This window comes from Micropterus salmoides, unplaced genomic scaffold, assembly GCF_014851395.1.
Source record: "Micropterus salmoides isolate LMB-PRFRI ecotype aquatic unplaced genomic scaffold, ASM1485139v1 Ms_hic_scaffold_16, whole genome shotgun sequence".
NCBI classification, from domain to species: Eukaryota; Metazoa; Chordata; class Actinopteri; order Centrarchiformes; family Centrarchidae; genus Micropterus; species Micropterus salmoides.
The window spans coordinates 9723595-9747719 of NW_024040707.1; the positions used below are offsets into that span (position 1 = coordinate 9723595).

The following is a 24125-nucleotide window of genomic DNA, read 5'->3' on the forward strand; positions in this document are numbered from 1 at the left end:
ATATATAATGTGTTAATTAGTGAGCTTTAAAGGTGCTGGTAGGCAGACAGAGCCAGGCTAGCTGTTTCCAGTCATCATGCTAAGCTAAGCTAACAGTCACTTGGCTCCAGCTTCATTTTTAACAGACAGATGGGAGAGTGGTATCGATCTTCTCATCTAACTCAATGCAAGAAAATAAATTAGCATATTTCCCAAAATGTCAAACTATTCCCTTGATATTGGGCTTTCTCTGATATATAACCTGCATGTCATGTTTGTCTTTTGGATTCTGTTACCCTACCTTGTGAATCTCTGTTGTCCTGTGTGTCAACGTGACAGTGCTGCTCTGATAATGTCAGAGGAACGTTGTCCGCTCTCTCCGGACATCACATCTGTCAAGTCACTGTCGACTCAAACAAATCTTCACCATGTCAGCTACATCCTCAGCCACACACATTCACAGCTGCTCCCCCGGAAACATGTTGCAGCAAAACACTTTATTTTCAGTACAGCTTTGCTACTAGTACTTGTCAATTTAGCTGCAACTAGTACACAAAACCTGCAATATCATTGTGACTGAGCAGACAAGGAGAATCTGTACTGGAGAATACAGTACCCACAAAAAGGGTCATTATTCATTGTCCAAAAAAATCTAAGTTTGTGTGAAAGCATCATGCATCACTGTAGATGCAGAAATTCTTACTCCAGTGTACTCCATTGTTCGACTGCAGCTACAGATTCTTAGTCTGTTAAAGCGTGTGTGTATTTAGTGACCCGCACCTTTTATCAAATTCAAACTGTGTTTTCCCATGAAGATGTGCTGGAATGGGCACAAACGCCTATGTTGTGTGTTTACATGAAAACATAATGTCAGCCTGAAGCAAACGCAACAAACAATTTTGGTTGGACAGTCATGTACTGTGTTGTAGTATGTCTGCATAAAACAAGGACACAGTTCCAATGTTTTTATTCAGCTCTCTGTCATGCTCTCAGAGAAAATATCCTAACCTATGAAGCTGGGATTATTCATGACTTTTCCCGCATTCTGATGTGTAACATTGCAACTCCCCAGACCTCAGATTCGATAACTGACAAAGGTTAAATAACAAAACAACCTCCTGCCTGAAGTCACAGGACCTTTCACTAGCTTGTTATGCAATTGACACGTCCCCCCCCCCCCCCCCCTTTTTACTGTCTCACACCATCTGCTCATCCTTCAATCCTGTTTCCTTTCCTCTCCAGCTCGTTTGCCATGTCTAAGACAGCGGTGAAGAAGCTGCACTGGCGTTCCAAGGTACAGGACAGCTTCGTCCCCTTGCTAGGCTCGTCGGGGGAACTGGGGATCGCCATTGGTGGTGGAGCAGATTATGGAGAGTTTCCTTTTGTCACGTCGGCTCCAGGAGGCGGACTCACAGTGGGTGATATCATCCTAGAGATTGGGGGAACACCAGTATTAGGGATGACATTAGGAGATGTCCGTGGTGTCCTCAATTCCTGCCCCCATCCTATCCGCATCAAAACTGTGTCACCAGGTATGACTCAGCATGATAACCCTCCTATAAATTAGTCTGCAGTTTATTGTTTTGGTAAATGTGTCAATTATCACCCCACAGTCAAGGAAAGGTGTGAACCTAACATACTGCAAGGCCTCTCCTGCTAATGGCATTTATGTATCCCTATGCCACAGTGCCCATAATAATGCAATCAATGTTTAATTCTCTTCCAAACACTGCAGACTGTTTAATTTGTGGCTGTTTATGTTGCACACCATTGCACCCAATCAATCTGTTACACCAGTGTCCAAGCTGTCATCCATAGTTATCTTGCTCAGTAACCCTCCTCTGACTCTCACAAGCCAAATCTGCAGCCTGAAACATTCTGATGCTGATATGCACATGACAATTAGTCTGGATATGTCAAGGCAATGGGTCAATATGTGGGTAGGAGGTCAAAATGATGACACATGACAAGAGTGTGGCGATACAGTTGTCTGTCACCCGCAAGAGGCCTTGATGTTTAGAACAGAGGGCTGAAAGTAACGGATGTCTTTGTTGGCTCTGAACAGGGCAATATGTCACTGGAGTGTCACCTGACTGTGGCTCCCGATGGCCTTGCTTGCTAGATTGATAGCTGATTTGGCCACAGGGGTGTAAATGGGGACCTTTGCTCCCGGTCCCTCTGCTGCTGGTAGATCCATTATCATTTCTGAAGTCTGCTAGCCCTCCCTGGGCAGCTTGACTGCGTGTAGTGTGGACAGTGATGGATGAGCTGATGCGACGGGTTGCTGTACCACACCTCCTCCTACTCCTACTACTACTACAACTCCCTTTGCTCCAGCCCTTAAATACACAACACTAGGCTATATACCCCAGAGGCAGGCAGCAATTTAAAGTTTTTAGCACTTATACTGGTGCTTTGTGGACAAAAACAAAGAGTAGGGAGTTGATCTGTCTATCAAATTTAAAGTTTCCTTCAGTGGTGTACCCTAGTATAGTATCTCTTCTTTTACCTTGACATCTGACTGCTTCATCGGTAGCCCACATGTAATATGTTTGCATTATGTACAAGAGATCAGCTCAATCAGCTTCGGAGAGCTGATGTTCAACAGGCTGGAAAATAGCAGCTGTTTCATAACATGATGAACAAAAGCCCATAATTTCTTCCAAAAGGCAGCTGGCTGGATTAACTTGCCTTTACAGGCAGAAGCCATATGTGGCCAGTAATATGTAATATATGTGCAGTTGACTGCCTCCACTAATAAAGTTCCAATGTGAATTTTTTTTAATAGCACACAACAAATTCTGTTTGCTACTGGGCGGAACCACTGTAAGAGACATTGGGGGTAGGGAGTGACAGGGGATAGTTGGGCGGCAGCCTATAAGGGAAGCACTGACAGAGCGGTCGTCTGTCAGAGTGATAATCTGAAGATGCTCTCAGCCAATCCATAACAGCAAGTGACCTGTCATCAGAGGCCGTAAAGCACTTGAGATTATATTAAGAGATCAGAGAGGAATCTGAGCCCTGATAGTCAACTCTGTCTCTGCTGGTGACAACCTCAACTGTTGTGACTGGAGCAATTAAGCCAGTAGTTTATGTATGCATGAGAGACTCGGGTAAAACATATTTTATATGCAGGATCTATGTGAAGTGATATAGGGAGATCAGTAGGTGTGAATGTGAAAGTCTAGGTTGCAAAATGATAGTGTTAAATCAAGCCTGGCAGCAGTAAAGATTAGTACTTTAAATAAATGTGTCTATTTGACATGCTACAAACAAATCTTAGAGTAAATAACAGTGTGTTTGTGCTTACTGGGCTGATTTCTTTCTCTCGCTGTCTCTCTCTCTCTCTGCTTCCTCCTTTCCCTGCCATACATGTATCGGTGCCCTTCCCTCAGGCTCAACATTGTGCAAGGATCTCAGGTTGTATCTGAGTAAGTGCTTCACACCCGGCTCTGTGGACAGCCAACTTCAGCAGGTCATCCGAGAGAACCTCTACCTCCGTGCTGTACCTTGTAAGTAACCTTCAATAATTTGCATCCCTCTATATACCTTGTCTTTATATTTCTTTGGCCTTTAAGCCCCCTGTTCAGATCTTTGTCCCGTTGTTGTCATTTGTCTGAATATTGTGTTTATTTTCACCATGCACATTATATTTAATCTATCCAGGCGTACTTCTCTTAAGTTTCTGATCTTATTAATTGTTTGATAGCACATGTGGTAGTTGCTGCCTTGTGAATAGCTTGGTGTTAATTGGGCTTTAAGCCTGTGAAACACTTTTCCACATGGGGGGTGGAGTCTAAAATATCTTAAATCATGTCTGAGTGAGAATAAATGCCACAACTGCAATCAGTTTGGACATTTCCATAGCAACAGTCTGTATTGTCACAACACTGGGTTTATCCTCAGTGGCAGTTGCCCCCTTACAATCCTCACCCTTATGCTCCAGGCTATTACTTTGTTTGGGTGGTAAGCTGGTATTAAATGTGATGATAGTTGTGTTTGACAGGTTCTTTTTATTAGTACTGTTGTTGTATGATCCCCTGAAAAAGAGGCCTGTAGTCTACACAAGCTGTTTCATTATGATGATTATGAATACAATCAAGCACAATGGCAGCCAAAGGCAGCTAGTTGTAGTACATCTGTTGCTATCTTAATCCTTTATAATATGACGTCACGGGAAATGGCCAGGGGATATAGCAGCCTTGCAGGGTTTTTTTTGAGGAAGATCTATGTTTTTGATTTGTTTTCTGACTTGTGTCGGTCTGCTTTTGCATTTGTCTTGGTCAAGTGTTAGTATGGCGTAGACAGACCACCTAGTGTGTGTGTTGTCTTAACCTTGCCGTGGCAGTGTGGAGTTGCGGCTAATCTCTCCTTTAGTCCAAGAAGTAGGTCATGTGGGACAGTCTGCCGGCATGCTACACAGCCCACTCGCTGACAGAGCAAGGCACAGGTCAAAACTCCCAGCATGGTGCAAGAAAGTGCCTCTGTTAGTATTCAACATATAGATGCATATTATAGTGTAATTGCAGTTTAATTCATATCAGGCTTTCTCATTACTTAGCCATGCATGCGTGCATCCTGTTAAATCTACAAGTAGCTACTCAGGGAGTGAATTGTGCAAATAAAAAGCAGTGCTTTAGCCATCTCAAAAAATTGATAAAGAGAAATGGGATGGATAAAGGACTGTCATATACAAAATGAGATAAATCAGTAATTTGATGTTTGGTCAAACATTGTTCTGAAGACACAGTTTATACACTGTATTATTTGGCAAAATATTGTAATATATTACATAAAGCAGTCCAGCCTCCCCTACCAGTGGTGTCAAACTTTGGAAACAACTTCCCATTTCGGAGTGCTTCAACAAGGCAGGCTCAGCCCCCCGGGTGTGTAATCTTCTGATCTGCTGGACATGACACAGTAAGATGCCGTTGTTCTCATGCCGATACCAACACACACATGCAATCCTGATCCCAAGACGGCAGAATACTTGTAGATTTATAAAAGTAGACTTTTCCTTACTTTTGTTATTTTTCCATCGAGGAGGCGCCTGTGCTTCATGTAACAGGGATTTTAAGCTGAGGAGTTTTTATCAGTGGCTCATTGTGGCCCCCTTCAGGACCATGTGTATGTTCCTCCTGTTTCAGGAGACTCTTTCCTGTAGTTTGTTAATTTTTAAAATTAAAACTAAGATGAAGATGAATTAGCCCGTAAAGCATGGTTCAAGTTTTAAAATGTTTTTTTTACTATAAGGAAGCAAAGATGGTATGATGGTTTTGATTTGTATTTTCTCATTTAAATGCTATTTCTTCTTTGGAAACTGTGGCTTAGTACCACCGTGCTATTTAGAGAGTATCTGGATCCCTGAATCCTTTTGATGAGACAATGTTCTCTGATGTTGGAGCTGGCACTGATGCAAGAAATATCATTACAAAGGCTCAGTTAGGAGGGCAGTGCATAAAAATGGAAATGAATGACAGAATTAAGTAAATGCAGGCTACTGTATCAATAATCTAGGCAGGGGGAATTAAATTAAAAGCAAATGTCTATCAGTGCCAAAATGGAGGAGGGGCCGACTGCAGTATAATGGCTGTGTTTCTTATACTGAAGCAGACAGGATGCTTACTGTGTAGCGTTTGGGTTGCAGGTAAATGTGTAGACCAACAGTGTTCAGCCCAGTAAAACAAAAGTTTCATATAACAGCTTACTATTGAAAACTATCCTTTTTTGTTTTCTCATTTTTAACAAAAATGCAAATTTTGCAGACCTTACATTACCCATCTAAACTTTCCCATCCATATTTGTGTAATTGCACTATCCATTTCTTCATGTGCCCTTGGATGATTCAGAGCCAATGTCACGGTTTCAAGGCTGGCTGTGTCTCTGTCTTGTCCATGAAAAGACTTTTCTAATTGTCTTCAGAGTGAGTCAGAGATAAGAACATCATCATTTAGTTATTCTAATATGCTCACTGCAGCTTTGTCAGGCAGATCGTCTGTGGCCTTTTCAACTGTAGGATTCATTGTTAGCTATTTGTGTGCAGTGATCTGACAGACAGCTCTCTCTGGGTGTTGATACAGAGTTCTCTGTAATTACCTCTTCAATCCCTATCTCACCCTCTCTCCCAGTGTGCGGTGCCTACAGGGACAGGCGGGGAAGAAGAAGATGTCAATAATCCATCTTGCCCCCCCCCGCCTCGCCTGACATGTCATATATATTTCCTAGGAGGGTGCATAGATAATGAATCTCTACTTCGCACCACATCAGCTGGAGAGATACTGTGTGCCCTGAGGGGAGAAGAAGAATTACACACACATCAGACGTCATCAGTAGATTTGCTATCAGATCTTTAATTAGACACAGAGACCTCTAATTTCCTTTAACTTTCCTTTAACAAGCACAAACTTGAGGTGCAAGCACACATGGATGTGACCAAATTTGTTTTTGTATTTTTTTGGTGACCAGAGGACTGCAGTGGAAAAAAATGGTTGACTGAATACATTATACAGTATCAGCAGGTGGAGTTGGGGAGAGCTATAATGATGGTCAATCACATCAGCCCTTCTCATCCCCTTTAAAAGAACCAGACAGTTTCCTAATGAGCTGGGAAGTGAGGGTCAACCTTCTCTGGAGAGAAATGTCTCTTCTCTGGGAAGCACAGAGCACAAGTCACAACATAGGCAAACTTAACTGGAGCTGAAACAATTAGTCATTTGCTAATATTCAAATGATGACACGATTGCTCAAGAAAATAATTGACAAATGAAACGATAATGAAAATAATCAGTTGCAGCCCTTAATTTATATAATTGTTTTTGTGATTCTGTGTATCTTTGCAATATAAAGCCATGAAAGTGATGAAGTGATAAAAAGTTGTCAGAGCAGGTGGAGAAGAGGTTAGGGTGATAGAGATACCTCATGCTCACTAATGTTTGTGTTTCCAGTCCCTTATGTCTATGTGTTAATTGTGTTTAGTTTCTTTGGTCTATGTGTGTGTGTATTTGCGTGCATGCAGTCATACATGTGTCATTGTGGCTGGGAGAGCAGCTCCCAGGACAGCAGTACATTAATCATGGGTTTTATAGGGTAGCTGGGCGTGACTCCCTCCTGCCAGCACCACACTGACATCACATGTGGTCCTCCAGGAGAAGGACAGAGATTCGTCCTTAGTTTGGACTTGGCGTGATTATGTCTTGGGAAAAGAATTACTTGTCTCGAGGTCAGAACGGGCGCCTTGTATTTCAATTTGCAAATTAAAATGATTCCACCAGATTTGACTTTATGAGTAATATAAAAATGTGATATATTTCACACTACATGCCTGCACACATATTTCATGGTTAGGAGATGTTTGACAAATATATAGCAAACATTGAGGCTTACCTCAGTGATTCTGGGATGCTTTTCCTGCCGTGGTTTGGACTCACTGCTCTCTGCCAGGCCAAGGTCAATGTGAATCAATTATGACGACAGACCATTGATCATCCAAGTGCTCCATCTTTGTAATGGTGATAGAAAAGACTTTAAAACTGCCTCATTAATGCTTACTTCTGTTCTTATTGATCTGTTCATAATAAAGAGGCTCTGGTAAATGCCTACTGTCATAATTGTGCTCTTCATACCAAAGGGCACATTATGGTTTGTGGGTGGATGCTCTGTTTATCTGGGACTGACTTTACATCAAGAGCAAAATGCTGTAATTAAAGAGGTCACTTGTTAATTGTCATTATCAATTAATGTTCTAATTAAATTTGTTTACTCCTTTTAAGACTGTTTATAGTTACACCCAGATTCATTAGGTTGTTACATTTTGTTTGACTACTTCTATAAAATTTGTGAAGTTAATGTAATGCTTGAACTATTTATGGTTTACTGAATTGCAGTTTCGTTTAAATGCTGAACTCGAATTCATGGCCCCCAATGAGAGGGAAAGGCCTTGATTTATCAACATATCATCCACGTTAGAGCTGGCAGTATTTCTAGCTTCATGGCTCTGATGTATGACATAATATTTTCTGTTGTCTCCCTCTCCCAGGTACAACCAGACAACCTAGAGATGGGGAAACCCCAGGGGTAGACTACAATTTTGTCTCCATTGAGGAGTTCTTCTCCTTGGAGGAGTCGGGAGCGCTGCTTGAGAGTGGAAAATTCAAAGGTGAGGTTGAACACATAACTGTCTGGGCAAGCAGATTATCTTCTACACTATATGGTGATTCATCATGCAGTGGAGATTGTGTAGTTTATTTTTGCACTTTTGATAATATCAAAACTAGATATATATTCTTTTCTTGATTGTGAAATTGTACTCAAATGTCTCTTTATTTCAATACTGGAACATTACATAAATTTGTAATGATTTAACTGAATTATTAGTTTTTGATTTATGATTTGATTTATTGTTTATTTGAATAGGGACAATATGCACTGGTGGTTGCAAGTTATTAGCAATTCATATAATTGAGGTCCTTTAGAATCTTTGTGTTGTTGTAAAGAAGTAGTTTGACATTTTGGGAAATATCCTTGTTAGCTTTCTTGCCGAAAGTTAAATGAATAGAGTCTACAGCCAGCAGCTGATTAGCTTATCTTAGTTTAGCGTTGGAAAAAGTTCACCTGGATCTATCCAAAGGTAACAAAATCTGCTTACCAGCTCCATTAGAGCTTAGTAATTAACACATTATACCTCATTTCATTTTACACGTACAAAAACAGAAGTGTAAAAACAACAAGTTGGGTTGGGTTAGACTATTTCTTGGTTTGGTGCAGTGACTTCTTGGCATCTCCACTGGTTCCCTGGCAACCTTAGGGTGATGACAAGACTCCTGGAATGTGAAACGTGTTAATTAGTGAGCCTTAGAGGTGATGGTAGGTGAAAGAGTCAGGTTAGCTGTTTCCCCCTGTTACCAGTCTTTGTGCAAAGTGAAGTTAACTGGGTGGTGACTGTAGCTTCAAATTTACTGTACAGACATGAGAGTATCAATCTTATCATTTAACTCAAATAGATAGCATTTTAGTGTTTATTACCCAAAATGTCGAACTTTCGTTTCCTCAAAGACAACTTTCCCTTATTTGTCAAGTACTATGTTTTCCCTACCAATAGGAACTTACTGGCAGTTTTTTAGTTGTAATGAATGGACATTCAGTTGAAAAGCCATCTATTTATGCATATTAATGCCATCAGGTGTTGCTCAGCTCTACCCCGCTGACTCCTCCCCCCGTAAGGTTCAGAGTGCTGCCTCTGATTAAGAAGCCTCCATACATTAGCATCTATAATTTATAAGAGTTTAATGGGAGCAATAAATGTCATCTTCACTTTCCTTACATGTGACATTGATACACATCGCTACAGAAAAGCAATGAGGAGTATCAGCAGCATTTTGCGTACAGTAGCCTGCAAGAATCGCAGGAAATGGTGACAACTTGTGAAACTGTTGTTGAGTTCAGTAATCTAATGTTTCCCCTCAACCCATTTGGATCTCTGTGAGCCAAATGGAGGGTTGGAGGTAATTCAATTTCTTCAGTACCAGCTGGAGCAGATGGCGACAATTGAGAATATAGAACATATACAGTAGCTGATCTCAGGGGATATGTAATGTACATACATACAGACATGGATGTAGACATTTGCTGTATATGTGCATAAAGACGAGAGACAAACCCACTCTGCTACTGAATATCTGAATAGAAAATCTTTTATTTACCTCATGAACTCAGATCAGATTTGAACTCAGTAATATATTAATGCAGACTGTGTGCAATAGATTTTATTTACAACACAGGGCAGTTCATCTTATTTTAATATCAAAGCACCTTCCTCCTGTCTTTCTCTGTCTCAGGAAATTACTACGGCACTCCTCGACCTGTTCACATCAGTGCAGAGAGCCCCCCCCATCACATACCAGGAACACCGCAACCTGCTCAGAAACTTCCGCACACGCAGCAAATCGCTCAGCAACCTGGAGAAGGCTGCAGAGGAGGCCGGGAACAGTGAGGAGGACTCAGGCCTGTCAGGCAAGTATTACTAAACCTGGTCCATATGACAGCATGTGTGGGCAAGGTCATGAAATCTGAAATCTCTGAAGGTAAAACCAAGATGTAGTCGGTTGTTAAGTAGAGTATTACATAGTTATTGGAGACATATTGACACTAGAAAATGGATCTGTTCAGCCCTGGACAGTAGCCAGCTGCTAAATACTGCATTGTTCCTCTATCTATAGCTCCAGTCTCTGATACCCAAATTAATCAATCATTAGCACGATTAGTATGCTCTAAACTCTCAGTTGGGCTGTGGCCTCATCGATTGCTGGATCACCTCCAAAAGGTCAGAATGCCTTTGGTCGGGTAGGCAGGAAGGTCAGTAGATAGGCAAGCATGCACACTGGGAGGTGAGAGAAAACACTGAGGAAATCATGTGACAAGGAAGCAGAAAGTGTTTTCGAAATAAATCATTAGTACCTAACACTGGAATTGCAAACACACTGTTGTTATAGATTTTATTCCTATAAGGCAAAACATTTTTTGTGTTACTGTAAATGTTTTACTGAGATGGATCTGGAAGATCTGGAAGTGTAAGGCTTAAAATGCTTCTTAATCACCAGTGTTGGAAGAAGTATCCAGATCCTTTATTTAAGTACAATACATAAGGCAAACGTAGCAATACATTTACTCCATTACAATAAATGTCCTTTAGTCCATTAATGTTCTACCGAAAGTAAAAGTACAGAAGTATGATCAGAAAAATGCACTTAAAGTATCAGAAAAAATGTACCCTGTGACTGATAAGAAGTCCAGTGCTCCTAAACCTAGGGGTCAAGTTTTGCTACAACAATTTGTATTCACTTTGTGGCATTTTCTCTTGTCTTTGCCTTATTTATATATTAATTCATCCTACCATCCATACCCCTTTGGGCCTCCAACAGTAATTTAAATTAAACCATATGAGAAGTTTAGAGCGGAAATGTCTCTTTGATGGAACTGCTAAAACTCATAGACATCTAAAATGTGACAAGGGGACCCAACTAGATACTGCTTATTTATGGGGTCACACACCAAACCGGTTGGAAACCTACCTATTTTTGATAATGCGTAGTATTTTATATGGTTATGATGTGTTGTTTTTATGTAATATTTTAATTCCCAAAGTATGCAGGAACTATAGCAGTCAAATAAATATATTAATAATATTTCATCAAATGTTATTGCATAAAATGGTAATACGCAAGTGCCTCAAAATTATACTTTCAACCACTGTTAATGACAACATCTATGCAGATAAAATCATGAAGGCAGTGCTGGAGAGTTAGAGAAGTGATGGCACCAAGAACACCAATGCTGAAGAGAAGGCGAGTATGAGATTAGACTGTTAGTGTAAGGGAGCAAGGCAGCGACATAGGGTGGAGGTGGAGGCAGATAGGCAGGGAGCCAGACTGTTACAGAAGATAAGAAAGAGGCGGGCAGCGTGGGAGGTGAGAAATTCAGGCAGGTAGAGATTCAGATAGTTAGGGACATGCTCCAAACAGGCACGTAGGGCAGCGGGAGCCTGCATTGGGGAGGTTGAATGCAGGATGCAGGCAGGATGGAGCCATCCAATAACCTGACCTCTGCTGAGTCATCTGTTGAAGTGATACTGTGTGGGTGGATGGGTACAGCAGCACTTGTCATGTGCAGCGGGACTCAGGACCCGTGTTATGTCCTACATCTCTGAGATCCATGCTGGAGCTCACAGCTGAAGGACAGCTAGGCAGAAAAATATGCTTACTTTTCTTCCACTGGTAGTGTGACATGCATGGTCACACATTCTGCCTCCTTAGAGATTGGACAAAGCCAGCCGAGATGCTGACCTCAGGTCTTTTTGCATGTCAATAGCCAGCATCAATTTGTTATTGCAGGAGAAACTTTTTCACCTACTGCATCTGTTAAATAATAATAATAAAACTGCTCAGTTTTTTCATCAGTCTTTGTTGTCTCTGTAATTATAGGAGGCTCTGCAGGTCTCAGCAGCAGCGTCACTCCTAGCCATCGTACACCCGGTCGGCCCCGGGCATCCAGCAGTGGGGATGGTCGTGTCGTAGAGAACGGGATCATCATCAGCAGAAGTGGTGTCAGGGTGAGAGGTGTGATGCCTGATCACTGGGAGCAGGCCTTCAGTGACCCAGGAGAGTCTCACTACATAGAGTGAGTATCTACCTGTTCTTCACCAATCTGTTAAAGGACTAGTTCGATATTTTGTATTATGCTTATTAGGCTTTTTCATTGTCTTGCAGAGAGTTAGATGAGAAGATCAATACCACTCTTAAAGCTGGAGCCAGAGATGTTTAGCTTAGCTTACCGTAAAGACTGGAAACAGGAGGAAACTGCTACCCTGGCTCTGTCTAAAGGTGAACCCTATCAGCACCCCTACCACTCACTAATTTAACACCTTATATCTAATTTTTTTAATTGGTACAGAAACTAAAGTGTGAAACTACAAGTTGTGGTTTTGAGTCCAGCCAAGTCCAGTGTCAGAGTCTGTTTCCCCACAGATTTGTGATTCCCCTTACCATAGCCTGAGCCCAACCAGTTAACTCTACAATGTCTAAGCCTTAACCCAAACCACAGATGTCAACGGAACAGGAAATACAATTTTAAGGGGAGGGATACACTATTACACTTATACACTATTCCCACAAACCCGCAACTTGAGGTTTTTGAACTTTTGCACTTATTTTGTGCAAATTAAAAAGCATGTAACGTACTAAGCTTTAGAGGTGCTGGTATCGGTCTTCTCATCTAACTCCCAGCTAGAAAGTGATTTCCCAGATGTCGAGCTATTACTTTAAACAAGCTGTGAATACAGTAGAGTCATACTATGCAAAGTTGTCATCAATGTCAATGGCAGGCATGTCTGTTCTGGGTGTATTGAATTCCAATACTGTCATATTATATCCAATACTATTGTGTTTCTAAAGAGGAAGGCTTTTCTTTTGCTGTACCACTTTGTCCCTTCAAGTCGCAACCCAAAGAGGACCAGCTGGCAAAGTCCTCGAGCCTCAAGCAGGGAAACCGTCTACAAAAATGAATGTGAGCCTCTTTGTTTCTTTCTTTCTTTTTTCCCCCATCTATCTCTCTTTGTATGTAATTATAAAAAAACAGGGACACATTGAACTGTTGAACAGCCTAAATGAAGCTACATATTTGTCAAGAATGGAAGTAGCAGACAGCCAGCTTGTTAGAGTCAAATGAGATGGAATGAGCTTTTAGCTGGACAGAAACATATAAGTGATTAAGGCCTAAAGCTTGGAGCTGCTGGCAAAGAGCCAGGCTGACTGCTGTGGCTGGCAGGGTCGACACGTGGATGGCATGTGACTGACAACTTAATTTCATAATTTGGTCACATGATAAGGACATAATCTTGTTTTTGGTGTCTGTCTGACATGGCTGACTGCAAACGGTAATGAACCCATCAGTTACAGTGCTATGATTCCAGCTTGTCTCAGTGAAGTGCAGTACACTCCTCTCACCAGCAGAAGGTGATATAATCGCCACTATGGCCAGGATCACCTGCATGTGGAAGGATAAAAAAAAATGAGGTACAAGTGGAATCCAAAGTAACACTGCCATAATGTTTTACGGTGGACAATTGTTTAATTTTATGCAATTTGAGATAACTTCCGCTCCACACAAACATAGGGCTAAAATAAGAAGGCAAAATGGGAGGAAAATAAATCTGCAGAAACATTTTTCACAGATTTGGTAATGCAAAGTAAGAGTTAAAAGTAAATAAAAAGACCCAGATTACAGTACTGAGTTGGGTCAATCTAATGGATTATGTGGCTGATTTTAAAGAGGTTGTCTGTAATGGATTCTGCTTTTAATGCAATCTTTCTATCCATTATGTATTTTTTGTTAAAAGCCATCTGGCGATTGGTTTTCTGACTCTCCCTCCCTTTTCCCTCACTCCTAAAAGCTGTCATTTCTAAACAGTTAGTCGTATAAACACACAGGACTTAAACTGTTATCACTCCTCTCTTTCTCTGATATCACTCTGGTGGGATATTTTTTTTAATCCTTACTGCCTTGAAGACTTTCACGACTTTTCCTCTGAGGTAAGCATCATCATTATCTCATCCTCATCCTCCTCTGTCTCTCTATGTTTCGGTCACTACCAGGGTTCACCGACCTGCCTGGGGAGCTCAGGGGATTCCCCGTGCACACACACTTAACCAAAGGCTCCAGAGGGTTTGGTTTCAATATTGTTGGGGGCAGCAGGCCAAGAGAGTTCCTCCAGGTCTACAGTGTGACTGCAAGTGGACCCTCAGCACTCAAGACAGGTAAAAATTCAATGAATCAGAGATAATTATTGCATGAGAAATCTAATGTATTGCTAAGAACAATATAATATCAACTGAAAAGAGGAGGAGACACCTTCTCATACACAACGATCGACTTCTATATTATTAGTAATAGTGCAACATTTACCATAGCTTCAGCTGCAAAACAAACTATTACATAGCAGTGTGTTTTTTCTCCCCATTTCTCTGTCTCCACTCTTTGGGATTATAATTCTGGAATTTTCTGATCTTCCATAGCAAGTGTAGATCACAATCTGTCCTTAATCCTCAGGGCTAGCACAGCATAATCAAGCTATCATAACACACGTGTATGCAGTGGTGTGCATCCACTTCACAGACATACACACTCGCACACGAATGCCCATACAGGCAGATGTCTCTGCTGGAACTGATGTAGCTCATATCTGTTAATAAGCTGGTTTAGAGGGATTAGTTGGTTGGATTAGTCAACACCCACACAAAACACTCAGACAGTGTTTCATTTGGAAACTACACTTATCTGCGCACTCAAGCATATGAAAATGGTCAAATGATATAACCACAAAGGGAGAAAGGTGTGTAAGGTGTGAGAAAGGTATAATTTAGCTGCAGATAAGTATCATATCAGTTATGGTGATGATATCTACATCCATGCGCTTTCTTTTCTGCTTTATTAGCGGACATCCTGGTGTATATCAATGACATTTGCGTGTTGGGAGTGTCTCACAAAGAAGTGGTAGAGATGCTGAAGTCGGTGCCTGTGGGCCACAGTGTGGACATAGAGGTTAGAAGAGGGTATCCCATGCTCTACAACCATGACGGGTGTCCCAAGCAGCCCCCGCCACGACTACTGGACAGCGGGGACCCCATCCTACCACCCACCACCACCCAACCTCAGCCTCTTCACCAACTACCTCGACTCCCAACACCCACTCCCCAGACCCAACAACTGAACTTTAACGGGGTCCACAGTGACGGGAGCTACATGGAACCGGGGGTGACTCTAGACGCTAATGGGAACGCCACATCTTTCGGTACCAGGCAGCCGTCCTCATACAGACGCTCCAGTGTGAGCAACGCTGCCTCTTCCTCTCCTGTACGTCCTCCTCGTTCCTTGAGAAGTTTAGCCAGGCTGCAGTCATTCGACCCAACGCTTGCCAGCCAGAGTGACAGCGAAGTGGTTTCTGCCATTGGTTCCCACAGGTAACACTGGCACAAATTAGGTTCCTACAGAGATTGTACTTTTGAGGTGCATTCATTTAACTGTGTAATGCCCTTCATAAAGTGTTTAATTAAAACAATTAGCAGTCAATTGCAGTGGTTTTGAATATTAAATTTAAACATAATTAGAAAGTTTACTTCCAAATAAGACTGATCTCTCTGAGGTTAATTCATTATTCATCACTCTTTTCACACCTGAAGCCTGCTGATTGTGTAGTCTGTATAATTGTATCAACGTTTTTATTTTTCACTGCGATGGACTGGCAACCTGTCCGGGCCTTTCGCCCAATGTCAGCTGGGATAGGCTCCAGCCCCCCGCAACCCTGTATGCAGGATAAGCGGTTGATGATGGATGGTTTTTATTTTCACCTTGGGGCTTTAGGGATAGTGATAAGCATTTTTCACCATTTTTTTTTGACATTTTATAGTCTAAACGATTAATCGAGAAAGCAATTGGCTGAATAATTGATAATGAAAAGAATCGTTAGTTGTAGCCCTAAACATTTCAGTATGAGAAAATGCGTCAAAGCAAATGCTTACTGGAATTATTATTGATTTTGACTTTCTTTTTCATCAGGGCATCAATGATCCGTAATCACAACAATAACTCCCTCTCAACACCCCCCTCATCCTTTGCATCACGGCACATCTAAGTCATCTGAGAGTGATCTGTCCACCTGCACCCTATCGGGGTCCCGGCTGCCCCAGCCTCAGTCACCGAGGAGGCCCATGTCCTCCCCCGGTGGCCCCAACAGCACTCACTCCCACCTCTTCAGACCGCAGACCTCCCATCTCAGACCTCCTCCCACCCCTGATAGCCCCTACCACCGGGGCTTCAATGGTTTTCAAGGCAACACCAGCCCCACTGCAAGTCCCAGCAGCATGTCCTCTCCTGGGGCAATGAGCATGGGCAGTGGAATTGGCAGTTTGAGTGGAGGGGAGCTAGTGCCAGTGGTCTTGGCCCAGAGTGAAGGAGACAGAGGACTCGGTTTCAGCGTGACGTCTGGCGGCCCACGAGGCAGGAAGACTATTGTGAAAAGAGTCTGGGACAGAAAGCAGTGCAACTCCCTGCAGCCAGGGGATGCTATTGTCAAAATCAACGGAGCAGATGTCCAGAGTTTTAGCTCTGCACAGGTAGTTGAGAACCAAATGGGAGGGAAATCAGGAGAAGTAATGTGTATTGATGGGTTAAAACAGTGGTTCCCAACCTCTTTAGCTCAATATCAAGCAATGTCTTCTTGCCACCTCTTGTCACAGGGTGAATGAGCTAGAATCAGTTCAAACAAAGGGATTTTCCCTTCTCAGGGAGTTTGATAAAATAAGTTTTTTGTGGCCTTACTATACAGAATTTTACAAAAAACTAAAATTAGAGAAACAACAATTTGAGAAGTAATCAAAATTTGAGTAAATTTGAGTAAAAGAATTTAGCTTTTTTGCATTTCCTTCATAGGAATTCATTTCCCCTCCCCTAGGTTGGGAAACACTGCGTTGAAACCATAGGTTAAAACTTACCTAATCACCGGTGTGGTGCTTTAATGCAGTTTGAGAGATGAACACCTCCTTGAAAGGTGTCACAATATAATTATTTGTTTGTTGACAGGTACAAACAGTTCTCCTGGAACACACCAAACTGGCAGAAGTCATCTTGTTGGTTTACAGAGGAGGTAAATGACTCATATTAGTTGTAGAGTCAGTGATTTTAGTTACTGACAAACAAGAATTCACTGTGGCTAAATTCATTATTTTTCACCTACTGTTATTGTCTTTCTCGTAATCAGGTATCTATCATTCAGCCATCTCCCCTGGCTCCATTCGGAGACTCCCTCCACCTCTACTCCGCCCCCCTCCTCCACCTGTTGGTTCAGATAACTCCTCTGCGTTCCCAGATGCACTGCCTATGCACCATACTTCCATTAGCGCCCCTCCCTCCCCAGCCCTGATGCGCTCCTCGCTGATTCAGAGCACCAGTTTCTTGGAGTCGATTCCAGTAACCCTGACCATGGAACCCAAAGACTGGATCAACACAGGCCTGGAGGAGGAGGCGGATGGTGTCACAGTGCCTGATTCCGGTCTGGAGAGGCAGGGTGAACGAACTCGGCCACTCCGAGGGTTTGATGTGGAGCTGAGGAGAAAGCCAGGAGAGGGCTTTGGGTTTGTCATTGCCTCTCATGATGTGGAGAATGGCAAAGGTGAGCGCCAAGCTACATAGTGACAAATCATACTGTGCATGTTTCATTTTAAATGCTTTAAATATAGCACATGTTTTAGTTTATAAAACTTTATTCTTCAGATTCTTCTTCTGTATTCTTTATTCTGTATTCAATCTAATGATCTGAAGAAGGACTGGCATTTTGCCGCATTAGTTGATATTTTTTGGCCCAGTAGCACCATTGGGGTATGTGCCCAGGGAAACAGGTTTCATTGCCCTTGTGGACAGACGCACCATTAAGTAATTACAGATTAAAAAGTGGTCACCAGGCCACATGCCACCGGATGAGTCATGATGCATCATCAAACCTATTACTTGTAAAGTGTTTTATTTCCTATGTTGGTTTTATTGGCATTGTTTATAGAATTTAGGTATAGCATCAACTATTGTCAATGGCTGGTGTGTATAGAGGGAACCTGGATAGCTAGATGGACTTTAAAGGAATTATGTTTATTCAATTATTTGCCGAGACTTAGCTGAGAAGATTGAAACCAGGTCAATGTATGTATCCTACTGTAAAGTTGAAGCTAGAGTTAGCACATGATTATCTTAGCTTAGCATAAAGACTGAAGGGGAAAACCGCTAGCCATCCTCTGTCCAAAGGAAGCAAATACCAGAACCTCTAAAGCTAACTAATTAGCATGTTTTATCTTGTTTGTTGATTTTGTACAAAAACTGCAGTTTAAAAACCACACATAGTTTTATGGGAGTTGTACTGGGTTATTTCTTGGCCAGAGTTAGGGTTAGGGTTATGCCAGGCTAGTTACCCCTTTCCCCCCTCAGTTTCCTTATGCTAAGCTATAAGCTAACAGGCTTCTGGCGATAGCTTCATAATTAGCGTACAGAAATGGGAGGGGTATTGATCTTTTCATCTAACTCTCAGCATAAAGAAAATAAGCGTTCTTTCCTATTCCTTTAAGACATTTCCGTGTTATTTATAGGTTTTATGTGTAGCCATGCTCTTTCTAATTAAATTTGTCGATTCGAGTGTCTTCAACAAAATTACCTTTTGCTAAAAGTATCCTATCACTGTTATCTCACTCTGTGTTTCTCTACCCGCTCTGACCTGACAGGATGTTGAGGCTTGTTTATGTTCTGTCTGGGAAGCGAACTTGCCCTTATTAGCTTTTAGTGTATTGCTTATGAATATCAGTTTAACCGCAGCTTCCCCATGATGTATTACCTACTCTCCCTATCCTGTCTTGTATTGGCTGCCCCCTGTTCCCGTTTGATGCAGTCCAATTTGCTTTACGGCGCTAGCGGACACACATTTAGATCTGATGAGATTAAGGTTGTAGGTGCACCTGTCTCTGCAGTACAGAGACCCTCCCTCCTACCTCAAACCCCATCTCCAGTGTGTCCTCATTCAGCCCTTCATTTCTCTCCTGTCTTGTCACAGAAAGAAGTCCCCTCTGCCTCTCCACATCTGTCTTTTCCCTCTATCATTCCCTCTCTTTCTCCCCCTCTCATCAGTTCTCTCCACTGCTCTTCTCTCACTCTCCCTCACAAGCTCCCGCCCACTCTCTCCCTCTTTCTCTCTCACACCCCTTCTCTGCAGTAAAAGCGTCCGGTCTGGTTTTTCAAAAGATTAAAACTCTCACTCTCTCTCTCTTTATCTCTCCCTCCCTCCTACCTCCCGCTCTCTCCATTGCTCTCTGAATGCTTAATAGACATGCTACTCTGAACATTTCCCTTCGCAGAGGCGCAACAGAGGGGACAGCAAACCTGTGTTTTAGCTCCTGTTGACCGATGCATGTGAATCTCAACACCTCCAAGCTGCCACGGAATTTAGGATTTTTTTTGCATGCTAATCAAAGAGCCATGCTGGAGAGACTACAGTCTGCTTTGAAAACTGTGAAGGAGTCTAAACGTAATTATTCATTCCATGTTTACTAAAAGGTGGGAGGGTGCTGGTTTGGTGCAGTGTTTCAGATTGCTTGAGCATGAGCTAGAGGGTGTAATTCTGTGTTGCACGTTAAAGTTTGCTCAGTCAGATGTGTTGACTGTGGCTGTGTGAAAGTTAGATCCACAGGCTCACATGTTCTAGATGTCAGATAGTTGATCAAACTGATGCTGTGAAATGTATTATGTTTCTTTCAACAGATGAAAGGGAATTTAAAATTTTTTCACCCCAGTCAGGCTTAAAGCAGCATACTACAAGATGTAGTGATGCTCTGTGGACTAGAGCCATTCTTGAGCTACACTAGTAACAATAAAATGAAGGGAGTTATCAGATAGTATTAAAAGTGCTGAGTTCAGAATTAATTAACCTGCACGCACACTACCGAATAAATGATCTGGCTAAAGATCACCAGCGCTCTCTCCGGTCTCTAAGCATCTGCAAGCTGCTGTGGGGATGTCTCTACCGGCTGATGCATCTGGGCTGCAGAGGGGCATTTACGATAGTGGGTAGGTACGCTGCTACCACTCCTGAGCGGTGATCAGCACAGCGCGTCAGAGGCTGGCTGGCTGCTGGGCATACTGCAGTGAGATTACACTGGACAGGAGAACATGGAGAGCCAGAGGAAAAGACACTAATATAAAGCAGTCCATTTGGATGCATCTGTGTGTAGTTTAAGCGCGCGCGTGTGTGTGTGTGTGTGTGTGTGTGTGGCTAAGTACATCTGTCCCAATCCCTCTGCGTGTGAGTCACTGTGTTTGTGTGTGTGTGTGCAAAATGGTACTGTGTGCGCGTGAGTGAGCATGGCTGTTGCATGTGTGTTCATGTGTTTGGCATCTGTAGATGTTGGACCGATGTATTATGCATGATAAGAAGACTATTTGCAAAGCTGCCTTGGCTTTGATTTGACCTGATTGCTGTTTCTGCCTGGGTCACCCAGATTAGGCCCAGATTGGAGATGTATCTCTGGACTGTGAATTATAGGCTGTACCATTTAATGGGACCATCATTCCAGTGTGACATACCTTTATCTGACATTCCTAGCCCACATGATAACAATTTTAATCTGTTAACAATCATGCCGTGGCGCTCAGCAGGACAATTTAAACATGCTATTTTTAACCTGGAGGGATATAGACTGACTATGTACCTCCGCTGAGTCTCAAAATATTTATGCTGCCTGATGGGTTACATAAGGCCACAGGCAAGACTCTAGAGGGGCCAGCTGTCACCAAAGCACAGCATAACCTCAAACAGGGGTCAGAGAGAGAGTAATAGGGAGTTTACTAAGATAAAGAAAGAGGACTGAAAGATAGAATTAGAAGTCTAAACTGACAGAGACAGACTGTCCAGCTAAAAACTGTAAGGAGCTTTTTAGTTGCTGCAGGAGATTAATGGAAGCAAATGTATTTTTAGGCTGCTTGATACTTTTCTCATCAACCTCAGACATTGACCAGAGTTAAGCTTAATTGTGAGTGATCTCCTCGTACAGAAGATAAGACAAATTGAGTTCATGATACATTAAGCTAATTGTCCCTCCTCACATTGTACCCTCACTTCAATTCAGAGATCAGTGGAATCTAACAAAAATACATGAGCACTTGAACATCATCTGTGACTTCGCCTACATTCTTATGTATATTCTAGTTTTCTAAGAGTGATTACATGGTGTGTTTGAGCATTGTAGGGGCTAGGAGAAGACAGCCAGCGTTTTCCCACACAGAGGAAAAAAGACATTTTGTGGTACCAGCAGAAAGAAGTAAATATTGCTGTGTGTGTTTTTATGTGTGTGTTTTGAATGCTAGCAGCATACTAATGCAGACAGACTGCAAGTTTGTGGATCTTAGAAGAACTGAGCATAAGAATCCCTGACGCTGTATAAACTGAAGTGTAAATATCTCAACGGCTGTTGTTATGTGCAGTTTGACAGATTAAGGACAGGAAGATATTTGCTGGAAAGCTTGTGTTCCGTAACAAATCGTTGAACAGCGAAAAGCAGTTTCCGGTGTATCAGCGGAAGAAGAGATAGGTTGATAGATGGGAAGATGAAGGAGAAGAGGGGGGTTTTTCAAGGAGACAGTGGGGGAGGTGTAAGAGAAGGCTTCTGTGGGATGTAATTTAAAAGTAAATCCTGCCAAAAACGATCCAAAGCTTAATTAGAGCGCGTTTAAGGAATTTTTGCAAACTCACTGGTAAAATAAATCAGCGTGTTTTTAATTGTATCTACATCTGACCCCATTTATTACTTACTGTATTCCATTAAAAAGAAGGTTTTGGGGCTTGATGGCGTTTTGTGTTCCAACTGCAACTTTACGTGAGTATGAACTAATCAACAAGTGATCACGCAACAAGTCAATAAATGTTTTTCTGTCCTCTTTTCAGCTGCTTCACTTCTCCCTCACCGGTTTGTGACGGTCCGTCGGAGCAGCCCAGCGGCCAAGAGTGGCCAGATCCGGCCTGGAGATCGATTAGAGGCAGTAGAGGGACGCTCTGTGGTGACTCTGCCTCATCGGGAGCTCGCTCAGATCCTTCGTCGAGCAGGAAATACTCTACGCCTCACCATTGTCCCCCGTCCCAGCACCTGTAAGCACAGACATAAGTATCTAGGAAACATACACACAATATACAGAATGCTTTGTAATCTAACTTCAATCATCAACTTTTACAGATACTTCAAGCCTTTCAGAAACCACTGAGTATGACCCCGGTCACAGAAGCAGAAAGGCTCAGAGGTCACGTCCAAAGGTGAGGGCAGCACCATGAATAATAATGTATGGGCTTGTGCACTGTAGCTCACCTTATCCGTTGCTAGTGTATACTATATTTCCAGCTGTGATGATTATCAGTCCTCATTCCTACCCTCTCTGCCACCCAGCGTGACTCCAGGTATTACAGCGTAGATCTAGATCGTGGCCATTCAGGCTTTGGCTTCAGCCTCCGAGGGGGCAGTGAGTACAACATGGGCCTCTATGTCCTGGGGCTGATGGAGGGGGGGCCAGCCTCCCGGAGCCAAAAAATGCAGGTGTGTCTTGTCTATATACATATACTACTCTCTATACTCTTTTACTACAATGTATTTATATCTGCAGTATCACTGAGTAGTCTCAGCGTTGTTATTGCTGTACACACTTGTGTACTTTCCTTTTGAATAATTCTCAGCAAATATTCCAACAGACATTTGATGAAGGCAGGGTTGATTAATATCATACTTGTGTAAAATACTTATAACTACTTATGTAATGAAATACTGTATACTTTTAAATACAAAAATGGTATTATTTGTAAAGAGCAACATCATCAGATCAATTGTAACTTGCTCAGTACTTAACCCAAACATGCAAAACTAATGACATTTCCTTAGTTCAGCTGTACATAATTTAATGTAAGTAAGTAATCACAAGTGCATGTGTAAATAAATTCTATTTAGATGCTTCAGTTTCAGGATTCTGGTATTGTGCATGCTGGAGCACTGTCACACTGTCATGGCTTACTGGGACACTGGGGCAGACCTAATGTTATAAGTAATACCTCAGCTTTTCTTGCCATGATAAGTCAAAATGTCTACTGTGATAAAAAAAAAAAAACTATCTTAGTTACTATATGCATTTATATTACAGAATATTCCATTATTTTAATAAAACAATAAATAAAGTAATATTTAAAGTAATGGTGTGTTGGTGTGTTTGTGCTGCAGGTCAGCGACCAGCTCGTGGAGATCAATGGGGACAGTACAGCAGGCATGACACATAGCCAGGCGGTCGAGCAGATCCGCAGAGGAGGCCACCGCATCCACCTGGTCCTCAAGAGAGGAAACGGCTACGTGCCTGACTATGGTGAGACACATCAGGAAGATTTAGATATATTTCAGGATGTTACCACAGTGTGTTGGTGGAGGAAATTATAAGCATGGAAATACATAGATTTAATATGTAAGATGGGGAAACCCATGTCTTTAGCATATGATGCATTTGTAGTGGGTGTGTAATCTCCTTTCTTCTTCTTTTTTTCTGTGGGACTGATCTGATTCTAACTAAAATACTTTCTACCTTCATATTCTTTCTCTTTCTTTTGTGGCATTTCCCACCTTTTAACCCATCCACATTTGTGCTTCATTTGATCTTTTTTGCTGTTAACTTTCCCACACCACATTTTCCCTCTGGATTTGGCTTGTCTTGGTTTTCCTTGTTTCTTCTTCCAAACATCCTTTCTGCTCCACTCCTTCCTTTCTTGTCTTTTCCCTTCTCTCTCTCTCTCTCTCTCTCTCTCTCTCTCAGTGGAGCTCTCCAGTTTGTCTCTATGTATGACCAACTCCAAGCTAGGCGAGCCTTGCTTCTATGTCATTGGACGGACAGAGAATACGCGGTTGGTAATGGTTCCTGTTAGTTCTCCTATTTTCTGTCTCTCTACATTCCTCTACTCAGTCACCACTGCTGTCTTCACTTGTAGAGAAAGATACCTTACAGCCTGTGTGTTGGACATCCTCATTGTAAGAAAATCTTGATTATCAACT

The 24125-nt window shown here is 42.2% G+C and overlaps 1 protein-coding gene across 1 annotated transcript in view; it reads left to right on the forward strand.

The window, feature by feature from the left end:
- LOC119906242 (membrane-associated guanylate kinase, WW and PDZ domain-containing protein 1) overlaps nt 1-24125 on the forward strand; it is a 35971-nt gene that overhangs the window by 8513 nt on the left and 3333 nt on the right. Inside the window, 17 exon segments of the mRNA XM_038723811.1 lie at nt 1222-1511; nt 3375-3491; nt 8015-8134; nt 9813-9859; nt 9861-9987; nt 11955-12150; nt 12965-13035; nt 14124-14285; nt 14963-15488; nt 16084-16126; nt 16128-16640; nt 17107-17170; nt 17285-17695; nt 21998-22198; nt 22284-22360; nt 22491-22637; nt 23310-23448. Of these exon segments, the coding sequence (XP_038579739.1) occupies nt 1232-1511; nt 3375-3491; nt 8015-8134; nt 9813-9859; nt 9861-9987; nt 11955-12150; nt 12965-13035; nt 14124-14285; nt 14963-15488; nt 16084-16126; nt 16128-16640; nt 17107-17170; nt 17285-17695; nt 21998-22198; nt 22284-22360; nt 22491-22637; nt 23310-23448 (3241 nt within the window). The 5' untranslated portion in view covers nt 1222-1231.